At 34.2% G+C, this 15,648-nt stretch overlaps 1 protein-coding gene across 1 annotated transcript in view; it reads left to right on the top strand.

Annotated features, from left to right (window-relative positions):
* Positions 1-14,551, top strand: part of LOC143239978 (uncharacterized) — a 54,870-nt gene extending 40,319 nt beyond the window's left edge. Inside the window, exons 6-7 of the mRNA XM_076481699.1 lie at positions 13,263-13,318; positions 14,435-14,551. Of these exons, the coding sequence (XP_076337814.1) occupies positions 13,263-13,318; positions 14,435-14,460 (82 nt within the window). The 3' untranslated portion in view covers positions 14,461-14,551. The remainder of the gene's footprint in view (positions 1-13,262; positions 13,319-14,434) is intronic.
* Positions 14,552-15,648: the final 1,097 nt, after the last annotated feature.

The raw sequence follows: 15,648 nt of genomic DNA, 5'->3' as shown, positions 1-15,648 counted from the left end.
ACTCTCACTCCTATATTACATTCACAACTGTGAATATACATTGTACTGTTGTAGCCATGGAAACATACGTCCTATACGTGCTATAATTTGAAATGTACTTGGTGTATCTCACGACATTTTGCACACATTACAAGTTTGGTGTTCACAAAAAATCAAGTGTTTTATGAAAGTACTTTTACTAAAGATTTGTCGTGAATTTTGGAAGCCTTTACTAATTATTCTGAGATTTCATATTTCGATTGAGTAGCTCATAGAGGTTCCTCAATGAATATCAAAGGTTTTCTTCAATAAAACTATGTTATCTTTTCTACCATAAAACTAATTATAGCGAAATCAGTCTTGTGTGAAATTAAAAGTTGGAAATATTTTCTCTTCTTTAATTTAAATGCATAATATCATAGATTCGAGTCCTTATGTTTTATCTTAACAATTTCAAGTGTTAACCTTTCCACATCTGATTTATTTTAATTTTATTATATCATTACCTGAGTCGTTACCAAAGAAGTAGTTTATCAGTCCAAGAAGAAACACATTACCCGTTTCTTGTACACCTTGCATGTGTTATCCACTCAGAATAACTTTATAGGCTTTTTTTTTTCTGAGTTTAATGTCCAAATGAAATTAATATGTCTTCCAATATGCATTTTATCAGAGAAAAAATATCAGTTGCTGGATTCAAATATCCTCAAACAACTATAATTTATCTGTTTTCCTAGCTAAGCTAAAAATAGATTAAACTATTTGTTATTACACAGAAAAACGGCTTCCGCACTTTTCTCAACCATTGTCTTTCACCAGCCCCCCGCTAGTACAACGGTATGTCTCCGGATTTACAACACTAAAATCAGGGGTTCGATTCCCCTCGGTGGGCTGAGCAGATAGCCCGATGTGGCTTTGCTATAAGAAAAACAAACAAACAAGTCTTTCACCATCAAAAAATAATCAGAGATGATTGTACGATTGTCTTGAAAAACATAACGATTGGTAGCATTTCTTTAGTGGTTTGAAAAACGTAATGATATTTCACCAAATAAAAAATGCAGAAGTTCAAATTCTATATTCTTGCTTTTTATTATGTACAGTTTGTGATTCTAATTATTAGGTACTAGAAAAGTTGCATTATTGAAGTTATAAAACCTAAAAGGGAGAACTCAGATCATGCGCAACATATGATGCAGACAATTTGCGATTCATTTATGAAAAACATATTTTCTTTTGAAATTAAAGATTAAAACTAAAATAGTATGAAAATTTAAACTATAAGTTATGCTTACATGAAAGTTTAATGAAATACCTTGATAAGAAAGTTGTTTAATTAAATGTTAATGTAATTCTGTAAAAGATCTAGTCTTCTTAAATTCTGAACTTATCGACAAGAGGAAGACACGTAGCCAAAAACATCCAATCCAGTGGACCTATTTTTTTTTAACTGCATCACGTCCACAAAATATAGATTACATTTTTGCAGCAATGGGACAAAGCATGGACAATTAGATGTACAATCTGGCATGTTAACTGCTAGGCCACATTCGATCCTCTCATTTATGTTAAGCCAGAAAAGAACCATTAATGATATACTACTTTTACAATTTGATATTGTAACGGTATTATTGGGTTGATTAATAACATATTTTGATTATTCTCTGAATGAATGTTGGTATTTTTTTCAAAGAAGCTTACAATGTAAACAGGTTAACCGTATTTGTTCATACACAAAAAAAGTTCTGATTTTCATTGTACATTGACAGAAATTAATTCCTGGTCACAATAGATTTTATTATAATTAGTGTTTGTTTTAGTACGTGTAGTGTGATAATTATATTATATATCTATATATTTATAATGTTTGTGCTGACTTAAGCTTAGATAACTAAATAATTCGAGTTCTGAATGCCAACAGTTTGGCCAAACTAACATAACATGGATAGGATGACCAAGTTAACCAAATTAATCACAGTGGAACCAGTCTTGTTTCTTCATACGGTTGCCGTTTTATTGGAGATAAGCATTTTTCAAGATCTCATACGTCAGAAAGTCTGCTTACAAGAATCTGGAATCCACAATTCCAGTGTTTGTAAACATTTAGACAAATACGTGATCAGGAGTGTTCAGGATTCCACGGTCATCTGGGTTCGATACTACAACGTGGTACTAAACGGGTGCGGATTACTTGCGTGTACTTACTTAGGTTCTTGGGGTGATCGTTTTGGACGAAAGATACCACTGGTTATCCCTCCACTTGGATCCGTTCTCTCTTGCGTAAATTTCATCATTGTAACTACTTACATTTACAAAGGACACGTGTCATTGTTGTTGGTAAGCGCTGTACTTAGTGGCTTTTCTGGTGGGACTATTGCTATGGCTGCCAATTCTTTTGGTTATCTGTCAGACATCACCACTGAAGGCAACCGAACACTTCGAACCGTTATTTTAGAGGCCATGATCTTTATCGGTGGTACCACAGGATTATATATAGGTGGTGCTATGTTACGTGTAACAAGTTACAGTAGTGTGTTTCTACTCGAATTGTCTCTGTGTGCTGTTGATATTCTGTACATCCTCTTTTGTCTGAAAGATATTAAACCGATTAATGAGAACCAACTCGTTAAAGACTCAAGCCAACCTGTTAAGGACTCAAGCCGATCTGTTAAAGACTCAAATCAACCCGTTAAAGACTCAGGTCAACCCGTAAATGACTCAGGCCAACCTGTTAAAGACTCAAAACAATCTGTTGAAGACACAAGAGGGGTTTGCCAAAAACTCTTTGGAATTGACCACGTCCTTGATATGCTCAAGACGACCCTCAAACAGAGGCCACAGAATAAAAGAAAGTATATATTACTAGTGGGTGTAGCCACTACATTAGCTTACTATGGGCTAGAAGGTAGGTAATTTGTTTTCTGCTTACTTGCTATCTAATGAAATTAGTTTGTTATAACTTAAAAAACAATCCGAAACAAAAAATAAATTGAACAAAAAACACTGCACTGATTGAAAAAAGTATTTGTGTATGTATTTCTCTTATTATAGCAAAACCACATCAGACTATCTGCTGAGTCCACCGAAAGGAAATTGAAAAGATCCCTGGCTACAAACTGTAATGATTACCTTTTTCATTTAGTGCAGCGTTTGTTGTTTAATTTATTTTTGTTTCGGCTTGTTTTTTTAAGTTATAACAAACCAGTATGATTTGTCAAAGGTTTTGATTTGCTGTTATTAACGCAGTCCTTTCTTATGATTTAGTTTACTTAACTCTATCAAAATGTATTAATTTTCACTAAAATATGTATCTGTATAAAATCTCTATCAAACTTGGATACCGATATAGTGAGTTATGGTACATCTCTTTTTTTCTTTTTTGTACCTGGTGAATGTAACTGAACTGAAAAGAATACGAATTTGTTTGTTTTGAATTTCGCGCAAAGCTACTCGAAGGCTATCTGCGCTAGCCGTCCATAATTTAGCAGTGAAATATTAGAGGGAAGGGTAGTCATCACCACCCACCGCCAACTCTTAGGCTACTCTTTTACCAGCTAATAGTGGGATTGACCGTACCATTATGACGCCCCCACGGCTAAAAAGGCGAGCATGTTTCGTGTTACCGGGATTCGAACCCGCGACCCTTAGATTACGAGTCGAACACCTTAACACGCTGCAACATACAGGATTATCTCAACATAGAGAGCATTAACATTATCATGGCTATCAAAGTGTCCACTGAGGTCTGTTGGACAAAACTGAGCCGAAAACTTGGTAACCACGACCCTAAATCATCTACTGTATATAAATTTCAACGCCTCTTGCGAAAAGTTAGTATGACATTTATGGATTACATCAGTAATCTCATCAACAGCATGGTTATGTTGTCTTGCAGAAGCTATTAGAGTAAAAGGAGGAGGACCAAACAAAAACTGAATGTTTAATGTGTAATGATACAAAGATAAAGACTATATTTATAATAATTTGCTGCTGCATTCTAATATTATATATGTTTTCATTATATTTTGTTCTGAAAAGCGAAATGTTGAGTTACATATCATTTTACAAAATGTCTGACAAAATTGATTGCTCTTCACGATATCCATGAAACCTGTCTCGTTACGAATTATATATGTAGAGGTCTAATATAACACGAATTATTTAGTTTAACAGTACTAAGTGTACTTATATTCCATCTTAATAATAATGATCTGATTTGTTACAAAATATGCAAACATTTTGGCCAAGGCTGTACGAATGGCCGGCTAACACTGAAATTTACTGACAATAGTTACAATTAATACATGGTAGTATTAACCAGAATATCATCTTACAGCACTGTGAAAGTAGTTTTCAGAGACCTTTATAGTTTGCTTTTCAATTTAGAGTATTTTTGTCATTTATTTGTTTATTTAGCTCAATTGGATCTGTTATACATCTTCGTGACTGATGATCCTCTGTTATGGGACCAGAGAAGATACAGTTACTTCTCAGGATTGAACTTTGGCCTGTCTGGAGTATTTTTGCTAGTCGGCTTGCCGCTCACATTCCGCTGGTTTCAAATCCCTGATGCTTTACTTGGAGTTATGGGAACGTTATCAAGAGGCCTTGGGCTGGCAATGTTGAGTTTAAGCACCACTACACCTATGGTGCTAATTTGTAAGTATAAGCTTTGATCTTTCTGTATATATAATAATTAAGGACGTAATCATTGTCCTTTCTTATAATTGTAAAATGTTTTCAGAAATAACAAATAATATACAGCATTTAAATTTAAATTACTAAGAGAAAATAACACAAATTAAATTAGGCTTTTATGTATTTTTACCCTTTTTCTTTGAAGTAACATTAAATTAACCAATTCATGATTGTTCTATATATCAAATCACCCCTTTGGTTACCAAGCTAAAAATGCACGTTTTTCTTAAATTATTTATTCTTCTGGCATACTTCATGTTTCATACCTTATTTGATCATTAGAGGAATTTTCATACGTTTTTCTTTACTCTGATTCTTTGTACTTTTCACATAAAAAAATTATTCAGAAAACTATTGGATTATCTTCGTTCTAGCTACTTTTGGTATTCTCTAGTAGGTTATATATATTTTGCTCACGGGGATATCTCTGCAACTTTTCACGCTGTTCAAAACAGGTCAATAACGGAAGCGTCCTTCATTAATTGAATAGATTATATTTAGAGGTTGCAGCCTGAACTATGAAATGTAAGAACAACCAGTCACGTAGTTACCTTGGTCATTATGGATAAATTTGCCATTTTTTGTTTGTACAAAGCATCGGATTCGCATCAGGTGTCTTGATCATCACAGTGAACAGGCCAACAGGAATACATCTCTTGATCGATTTACAGAGCTGGTAAGAAGCAAAAGTCTAGTATCTTTGCGTGTATGCACACGGTGTTTGTTCTTCTAGGTAATACTAATTATTTTATTATTGTGTTACACCTCACATTACGCATCCAAACTATTAATTCTCTGAGCTTATTAAACTCAGTCATTTAATTAAGTTCAGAGTTTATGTGTAATTATCCTACATGAATCTCCCATTATAAAACAGATCTATCTAACACTTATTAGGAAATCCATCTCACCAAAGATATCACATGCTAGTGAGAGAAGAAAAATTGTGGTGCCATGACCACAGGATTTATTGCAGGGTTTTCTATTTTTCTGATGTTCATATTGGCTCTTATCTGATCTTTATAATGTAAATAAGCTAAAAGTAGGGCTTCATCCAAAGAATAAACATTTGTCACCATAGAGGGTGAGACTGTTGTATAAGATAGGTTTTGAGTCTAGAAGAAGTCTTCTCCAAGTCATAGGAATTAATATGCTGATAAAAAGGCCTCTAACATTGATCAATCTACAAACACAAGCTGACGTCTGGTACACCAGACTAATAAATCAAACCTTACCCCTGAGGATTAATCTCAGTAAACGGAAAGCAAAGATAACTGAGAGTTACTAAGGTGGAATGTCATCTGATGAGCTTACGACCACTTGTAGAGATCTTTACAGGACTCCCAGGTTATTGCCAGCCAGAAGTGCAGTTGGCCTATCTTGTTGCACAGTGAAATCCTGTCCATTAATACAGCGTCATGATCCTAAACACCATATGGTTGTTCGAACCATGCACATTTCTGCCATTGCAAAGTCAAGCCATAATGTACGAACTTCTGGTAGTAGATATATACCATAACTAACACATCAGGAGCTCTAGGAAGAGCAATAAGGAGGACTCTGATATAGCAAAATTGTTCATTGTTATGCAGCAAGGTAATTTTCTACCAGTACTAACAATGTAAGGTATCATAAATACATGTAGACTACGCTTCTTTTGTGGACAGTTACAAGTGCAGGAAGACGTGTTGTGTCATAAGTATAAACAACAGAGCTATGATATACCTATTGTTCTGTACTTAGAGTTCCCCGGAACTTTAAGGCAAGGGATTCTCCAGAATTTGTATGACATAGTGATTGGAGGACATGAAGGTATTGCCCACATCTCTGTTTACATTCAATGGCACTTCTTCTGGCCACATATGAATTGAGATATTTAGTGATTCTGTGAGTACAGTATAGTGTGTACCAACTGGAGACAAAACTGGTTGAGACAGGGTAAACTCCGAAGGAGAATTGTTGTATCTACTCTGCAGAGGATTGCCTTAGATAGTATTGGTTCACTCCCAAAGACTGGGAGTGTTCTTCAGTACATACTTGTCGCTCTAAGCTACTTTCTGGGGTGGGCCAGAGTCTATCTGTTTGTCGATACATTGGTATATCATATTGGTGGAGCACTGTGTAGCATGGTTTGAAGCACCAGCAGAGATCAACATGGATGAGAGACTCGAACTCAGCATTCAGTTGTTCTTTGAATTGCGTAAGGTGGGGAGAAAATATATACTTCATCTTGCAACATCCAGTCTTATAGTTTGTTAGAATTGGTAACACAGATTACCAAGCAGATGTTTACTATATTTGTTACTCGTGGCTAAACCAACAGGGATGAATGCTTGACAAACACGATGGTATACAATAATTGAACAGAGATCTACATGATGATCATTAAATACGTTCGTGTTTAGACGAGAAATATTATTCACTATAGATGTTATACACGGTACTCTCCTACGAGAAGACATCCTGCAGTGGAATACGTAGAATAATTAAATACTACTGTAGTCAATGTGCAGGAATTTGCTCAAAACAACTGAGAAAAGCTGCTTGAAGATGGAAAAATGGTCATAACAAGACAGTAAGCGATGATATACCAATATTAGGTCTAGTTGTGGTATAAGCCAGAAACACATTAGAAATGGTACATGCTAGTAGCGCATAAGCAACAACTTGGATTCAGCAGAACCGCTTAATACCTCATATTCTGACAGACTGGTTCATTCATATATGAACTACAACAGATAATACAGGAGTACAAGAGCTTCTGGAATACGTTGATGAGTTGCATCAGTAAGTCACTCGTAAATCTTTCACACAATGGTTTGCCCACGAATCTGAGGTTGAGAATGTAAAGTCAGAGGCTGTTGATAATATTGTTTCGAGTTGTAATGATTCACACAATGAAGAAGAAAGAGCTAAACGTACTTATCTGGCTGTTGATGACGAGTCAGAGAAGTAATCACTGGAGTCAGAGGTGAAAGATATCTGTGACATTTGGTCAGGTCACCAACATCGACCGTATGATTAACTTGAGTAGAAATGATTGATCACAATAAACTAGGACAGTCAAGAACTTGAAGGGGCACTGGCTAATGGACATGCCATTTCTTGCTTTCCGAGAAATTAAGTGGTCGTATAAGGCACAATGCATCTACAATATTGTATGATTACAACACAGTCATCCTAATATGTAGAACAATAATTAGGGTGAGCAACGACTAACGTACATGATGTTGTCATACACAATGTATTTACTCCATTGTGTAGTTACCACTTGATTACTAGTTAAAACATCGGCAGATTAACATGATAACTGACGGATAGAAAGCGGTTTTCCTTGCTATTCAAACTATCAGGTAGTGTTACCTGGTAGAATATACTGACTGAAGTTTGTAACTATTGTTCTATTCTCGATGGATAGGAGAGTCAGATGGTTGAAACTAATTACTTCATGCTTTGTAAGTCCTGACAAATTATATGAAAATTGTGTATGTACTGTATATTTCTACTTGGTCAACAGAAGTTAAACAACTGGAATGAAAAAATATAGTACGTAATACATTGACAGTTCGCACAACTGAAGATTGTATCTAAAAGTTCAAACTCAGCTTAGTGGTTTTATGATCCTTGCTTTTCCAGCTACCGGGTATTTCATGATACAATGTTAAGTACAACGTTTCATGATTGACTTTTGATTTACTTTATAAGTTAGTGTGATCATATAATTTCAAAATGTGAAAATTAAATAGTATTTTGACCCTTACCTTATAAAGAATAAAGTAAATTTTCTAGTGTTAAACATTGCTTGAAATTTCACATTACACAACATATCAATATACATCGTACGCATAGAGATAAGCAAAATCACACGTACAAAAATGATTTAATATATTTGTATAGAGTCATTTGGAGGACTGTACTCATGATTGCCCTATTTTGCATTCTGCTGTTAGTGAGAACTCTACAGAATAAGTCACCGTGTATCCTTTAAATTTTTCATAGTGAAAACGCGATCATTAACTGTAACCAGTTAGCCTCTCTGTTAGTACAATGGTAAATTTGCAGATTTACACCCTTCAAATCAGCGGTTCGATTCTCCTCGCTGCTCTCAGCAGGTAGTGTATTGTGACTTTGATATAAGAAAACACACAAACATACCCTGATCGATTAATTAGAAATGTAACTTCAAAGTCTTATCTCAACTGAATTTCGCTTCTGATTATTTAATGCCTAACATGAAAAACAAGTTCAGTTTGTTGGCTCCTAGATGGCAATACTATCGTTATGGAAAGATAACCTCAGAAGCAGACTCATAATTCAGTCCGAGCTGAGAAGCGGTGTCTTTCATTGTATTTCAATTCTAAATCCAGGTATCTTTATTATTTATTTTTGGTATTATTTTCACAACAGAAAATTGCTACTTTGTTATTTATCAGTTCTAATTTCGTTATATTCATGAGCTCAGATTGCTCTCGTGTAGCTTTGCGCGAAATTCAAAAGAAACCAAATAAACTATATCCATGTTCAGTTACACAAAGTTAAACAAACATAAAATACGTAGAGAAAATCATACAAACGCATTTACGTTTAAAAATAATAAAGCTTAAATACGTATACAAAATACAAAGAAAAAGTAATAAAAGTATATCATAATTATAAAAGAAAAGTCTTTTTAAAACTTGTGATAAGCATTTAAATGTCCCTTCCTTGGGTCAAGAGTTGCGACAACGTGCCATGTCCTAATCTAAAGTGTTGAAGTCTGGTAAAAATACAAGCAGGTTGACAGTAGTGTTAAGTTGTTGATTATATATAACTTAATCATAAGTTTCAAAATAGAACAATGGCCGTTATAGTTTGATTAGAAAACAAAAAGAGGCTCTCAATGAAAAAACATTATAAGATAGTCCATAATATAGTTTTGTGCTTAATTCCAAATAATCAATCAATTATACCTCGTTTCTTCAGTATTTTTTTCTCTGTGTCGTAAAATTTACATGCTGGACATGATTTTGACAGTGTTGTATATTTTGAGTAATTTTTAAATCACACACTACAATTTTAGGAGTAGGAGAAGCCATTATTGGGTGGGAAAAGTGGATGTAAGATAGCTGTTGTATTGCAAATATTACAAGTAAAGTTATATTTTGGTGCCAAACAGCAGTCAGTTAACGCCATAGAGAAAAGGAATTTTTGTTTTACTTGCAGATAATTTCCTAAAATAATATTATTGTGTAAAGGAAAATAAGGTAATTCACAGTTATCTTCAATTCACAATACTTAAATTTCAATTCTGATTTCGAATCACATATGGGTTCGAGTATGAATTACTAAATACACAGCTCATGACTGAGTCATAGACTCGAGTACTACAAATATAACGTTTATTCTGAAAACCATTGAATGAAATTTAAATAAGACGATTTTTATATTTTCATAAACAGAAGACATTTTACATATTTGTTTGTGACTTCAGCTGCTGTCCTACAGCTTCTTCCCAAACAGTTTGGCCTCCTCATCACTTTGAGAAGTTTTCAGTTAAAATAAATGATCTTATGTTTATGGGGTATCCCAAAAAGCTATCATTTAGAGCAAATACCACAACATTGAAATTCATTTGACTTGCCAATCTATTTAAACTATCATTTCTCTTCCCAATTTTTACATAATATTCACATTTTCCCCAGAATCCCAGTTCAATTTTAGTTTTACAGACAGAAACAAGCTCTCCTTTCGACGCTGATATTTTAACTTTGTTTTACACCTATAGGTCCTGCACTTCTCGTATTTTCCGAATATGCCGTTCCAGCCGCAAGGTCAATTCAATCAAAACTGGTTGAAGAGAACGAAAGAGGTTAGTGAGGTCTTATGATTACGATATGTACTGTGTGTTGTTTTTTGTTTAGTACGTTTATATATGCTTTTATTATCAACCACAAAGAACTACAACCCTCAGACACTAAGAGCGCCGTGAACCGAGAATGTTTTGGGATACACTAGTTTAGTTTGGTTTGTTTTGAATTTCGCGCAAAGCTACCTCAGGGCTGTCTGCGCTAGCCATCCTTAATTTAGCAATGTAAAACTAGAGTGAAGGCAACTAGTCATCACCACCCACCGCCAATTCTTGGGCTACTTTTTACCAACGAATAGTGGGATTGAGCGTCATTTTGTAATGTTCCCACGGCTGAAAGGGCGTGCATGTTGGGTGTGAAGGGAATTCGAACCCGCGACCGTCAGATTACGAGTCGAACACCTTAACCCACCTGGCCTTGCGACGCCGAAAGGAATATGAACCACGCAGAATAAGAAAGGAGAAGTGGTAAAAGTATCACACTGATAACACACTCAGCATTCAGTAAAAACTGTACACCCCTTTTTTAAAGAATAAAATAAGGCAGTTGATATAATTTTAAATGATCTAAATCCAAGATAAGGAATATGCCTCGTTAAGAGTATCCACCGACCACTATTAGGCTATTCTAATTAAACAGTGAGAATTGGCGATCACTCTTATAACGTACTAACGGCCCGAAATTAGATCAGTGGTTTTGCACCAACGGAACGCTGAGTAGAATCTTTGTTTTTCGTTCTGACACTTTAACCACTAAGTCGCAAAAGGCACTTCTTAGTATTTAGCTATTTAGAAACGTTTTGTGAGCGATTAGTAAATATATACATTAAAGAAAAGTATAACTGCTTGTCAAGGACTAATTAAGTTTGCTTTCTTTTTATGTAGGTAAAATATTTGCTTTTCTGGCTGTCATGCAGAACGTGTGTTTTCTGACAGGCCCCTTACTATTCAACAGCCTTTATCCTGTTACAGCTACCTTTTTTAAGGGATTTCCATTTGCATTAGCTGCACTGTTCGAGTTTATCGCAGTTATAATATTCGTGTAAGTATATTTACTTTCAGTTTTTGTTTAGGGTAATCTTTCATATTTGGAGTTAAACACTCACTAAGAAACGTAACTAGTTTATTAAGCAGGGCACAATATTTATGAAATTATATTAAAACAAATAACAAGGAATTATGTAATTTAATTATTGTAATTGTTTATATCTATGTATTTGTATATCTCAATAAACAGATTTTCTAAAAACCTTAAAGTATACTTCTTCGTAAGGCCTAAAGCTTCCAGATGTTCTAAAGCTTTACACTTAACTACAAAACAAATAAGCAAACTGACCAAACATTCTGATTGGTTGGGTGTTTGGAATTAAGCACAAAAGTACACAATGGGCTGTCAATGTTCTTTTCGCCATAGACATCGGCACCTCGTTCTTGGCTCGGACATTTCGTTGTTACAGCGGGGAGTTAAATATTTTGCTTAGATTGTTTGTTTGATTTGGAATTTCGCACAAAGCTACTCGAGGGCTATCTGTGCTAGCCGTCCCTAATTTAGCAGTGTAAGACTAGAGGGAAGGCAGTTAGTCATCACCACCCACCGCCGACTCTTGGGCTACTCTTTTTACCAACGAATAGTGGGATTGACCGTCACATTATACACCCCCACGGCTGGGAGGGCGAGAATGTTTAGCGCGACGCGGGCGCGAACCCGCGACCCTCGGATTACGAGTCGCACGCCTTACGCGCTTGGCCATGCTGGGCCCTTTTGCTTAGATATGTTTTTTATGCGTGATCTTCGTTACAAGCTTAAACATTTGCACAAATAAAATAGACCATGCATATTTCCATGTGTAAAATCGTGTTCTTTTTCATATTATTTGTATGAAACAGTGATATAGCAAAGTTTATATTTCTTTTAATCTAACTTAACAAATAAATTTTCTTTTAAGATTCAAAAAACAATTAACTAAAAATAAGGTGATAAAAACGAAAGTTATGTGTTTGGTAGGTTTAACTCACCATCGCTAAAGTTTTAACAAAATTTGTGAATTACATGAAAAGCAGTCCCTCGTCTGGTACAGTGATAAATCTACGGATTCACAACGCTATTAATAAAGGTTCGATCCCCCTCGGTAGACTGAGCATATAGCTTGATGTGTCTTTGCTGTAAAAAACATATACACATGAAAAGGAGCGAAAAAAGCAACCAATAAAATCGTAGAATTAACCACAGGATAAGTTCTACCAAGACAAAAATAAAAGTACAAATTTCAAAAGGGAAGAGTTTAAAAAATCGGTAAAAATAATAAGTTTACTTTCAATTTTGCACAAAGCTATACGAGGGTTATCTGCGCTAGCCATACCTAATTTAGCAGTGTAAGACTAGAGGGAAGGCAGCTAGTCGTCACCACCCATCGCCAAATCTTGAGCTACCCTTTTACCAAAGAATAGTGGGATGACCGTCACATTACAACGTTTCCCCGACCCTCGGATTACGAGTCGAGTGCCTTAACCACCTGGCCATGCAGGGCCTACTCGTTTGAATGAAACAAAAGTAAATCTTATTAAAATAACAAAAAAATATTTATTGAAAATTATTTATTTACGATTAAAATTTTAAATATTCAGTACTGGACAATTAAAACAATCTATTTACTTTAATGAATTATATAGTTTAGTTTATCCAGTTGGTACTAAGAGAAAAAAACCCACAATAAACAATAAATATTCTTTCAATCTATAGGTATCTTTTCAAGGAATTCAAAAGTAAGCCTTCATTACTAACGGAAATACCACTTGGTAAGATTTTTTTTAAACGTATATCTAACTTGTTCAGTGTACATTTGTCTATAATGCTAATGTGAACTAAATTATGTTTATAGTTATAACACTTGTTTACAATATTGAAACACACGCAGGTATTCGTTGTATCAGCAATTTTTCCTTTACAGTATAAAAACAATACTATTAACATTAATTTTATTTGATATAATGTTTCTGTAACCCTCGGAGTGGCTCAACAATAGTCGTGATGGCTTACAAGGCTAGAACTTGGGATTTAATCCTTGCAGTGGTCACAACACTGCTAACCTATTCTGTACCTTTTGCGACACACCAAGTAATTTAATAGTTTGAACATGAAAATGTGAGATCGCATAAGGTGTTAAAGTTTGTTGGGTTTTTAGGCATAAAGCTACATAACGAACTATCAGTGCTCTGTCCACTGTAGTTATCGAAACCTGTTTTGTAGTCTTATAAACCCTCAGGCTTTCCGCTGAGCCACCAGGGAACATTACGTTCATAACAAGAACTTTACGAAAACTCTACATAAAAAATTTCTCAACCTTAACCAGCCGTTTTTACATATGAAAACTCCTTGTTTTGTACCTTTTATTCATTTTTTATTTTTATTTATCATGAGAAATTTTTTAACTGGTACAGGGAAATGGCAATAAAAAACAGAACATTTACAAAACTGTCATGAAATTAGTAAAATATAATAATTATAAAATACATTAAAATCTTGAAATATGTAATAGTTTAGTCGCGATACTGAAAAAAATTAGCTCATATTGCCTTAAAACTTCATAGTATAAATTTACTTCCGGTAAGTCACTATTCACAATTGTCCATTCTTTTTAGTTCAGACTAAGTAGAAAAAATCAACTTAATGATGGAGAATCTTTAAAAAAAACGGTCTTCACGTAAACACTTCAGATTTAACAATATCGTCTAAAACATTAACATTAAAAACATAAATTTATAGAATTATTTCTTTGGTTTAATTAATACATATTTAATATATTGTTGTTTTTCTTTCAGATACTATTAAAGAAGAATACTATTAAATTTTTAGAATTATATCTTTGGTTTAATTAATACATATTTAATATATTGTTTTTGTTTTTCTTTCAGATACTATTAAAGAAGAACCAGTTTAATATCAGTAGTGCCTTGACTATATACGATATTTGAAAACTTACTGCAAATATAAATATACTGTTGTAAACTCTGAGGAAATATGTAGTGCTTCTACATCTTTTCTTGTTTATTTGTTTGTTTTTTGTGTACATTAAAATAAAAATGAAATGTGATGAAATGGTAGCTTCCAGAAGAGGATATGAGGGTCACTGAATCGGTTGGACACGAGGAGTAGAATTAATTTTGCTCGTGATACCTATAGAACTCACCCTGTTCTCGTGCATTCTTTATTAATTTAACTTATTCCTAATCGTTACAGAGTTCCTTTGATTTCTATAACTTTATTTTCATCCAAGCTAGAGTACCTGAACGGAAGATATGTAAATTCCTGATTATGGAAAGAGTATCCTAAGACAGGGACTCCCAAACTCTTTAGACCTGCAGGGCTTCACGTTAAGAAAAAAAAACATTCTGGAGCCTTAATTAAAAAAAAAACACACTAAAAATGGAAATAATCGAACACTAGTACTAGATAAAGTTTACTTCAAACGTTTAGAATATAAATTTATTAAAAATATCAAAATTTAAAGAACACGTTTTACTTCTATTTCTGTGTTTAAAAATTACTGCTTGTAAAATTTATATCGGTAAAAGTACCGTGCACTTATTTATTGGTGGTTCGAATGAGATTGCTTTTTTCACAAAATAGTTCAATGTTTGCAATTATGGTTGTTACCTGTAAGCGCAAATCATCTTCAAAAGTTTGGCCTCTTTCTAAATTTGGTCTTTGTAGCTGTATGCAGTGAAAATATTTGCTCACAAAGATATGTTGCTGGAAAACGCATCAAAATTTTCAAAGCTCTGTTAATTATTTCAGAGTATTCCACGGTCATTTGAATCCGAAAGTGTATAATTTCGTCCTGCTGAAATTTTGTTCTTAGGGTTTAATCTGTTGAAATTTCAATAAGCTTGTCTTTCTCTTTCAAAGATAAATTGTTGATATTTGCAGTTAGAAAAGGGATTTTGAATCCACAGTAATTTTTCTAAATGAGGATGGAAGTATTTCCCAATAGCTGTACACAAATCAGATATGTGCTGCAAGACTGAAACTTTTTGCATATTCACTTAAGGAAATTTCATTCATAAGTAAAAGAAGCGCTGAGATTTTCGAAACAATCAAGTTCTTCCATGAGTTTACATTCACCCCA

The sequence above is a fragment of the Tachypleus tridentatus genome, chromosome 13 (genome assembly GCF_004210375.1).
Source record: "Tachypleus tridentatus isolate NWPU-2018 chromosome 13, ASM421037v1, whole genome shotgun sequence".
NCBI classification, from domain to species: domain Eukaryota; kingdom Metazoa; phylum Arthropoda; class Merostomata; order Xiphosura; family Limulidae; genus Tachypleus; species Tachypleus tridentatus.
Note: the sequence above shows the minus strand (reverse complement) of the source record. Positions and strands in the feature narration are given on the sequence as shown.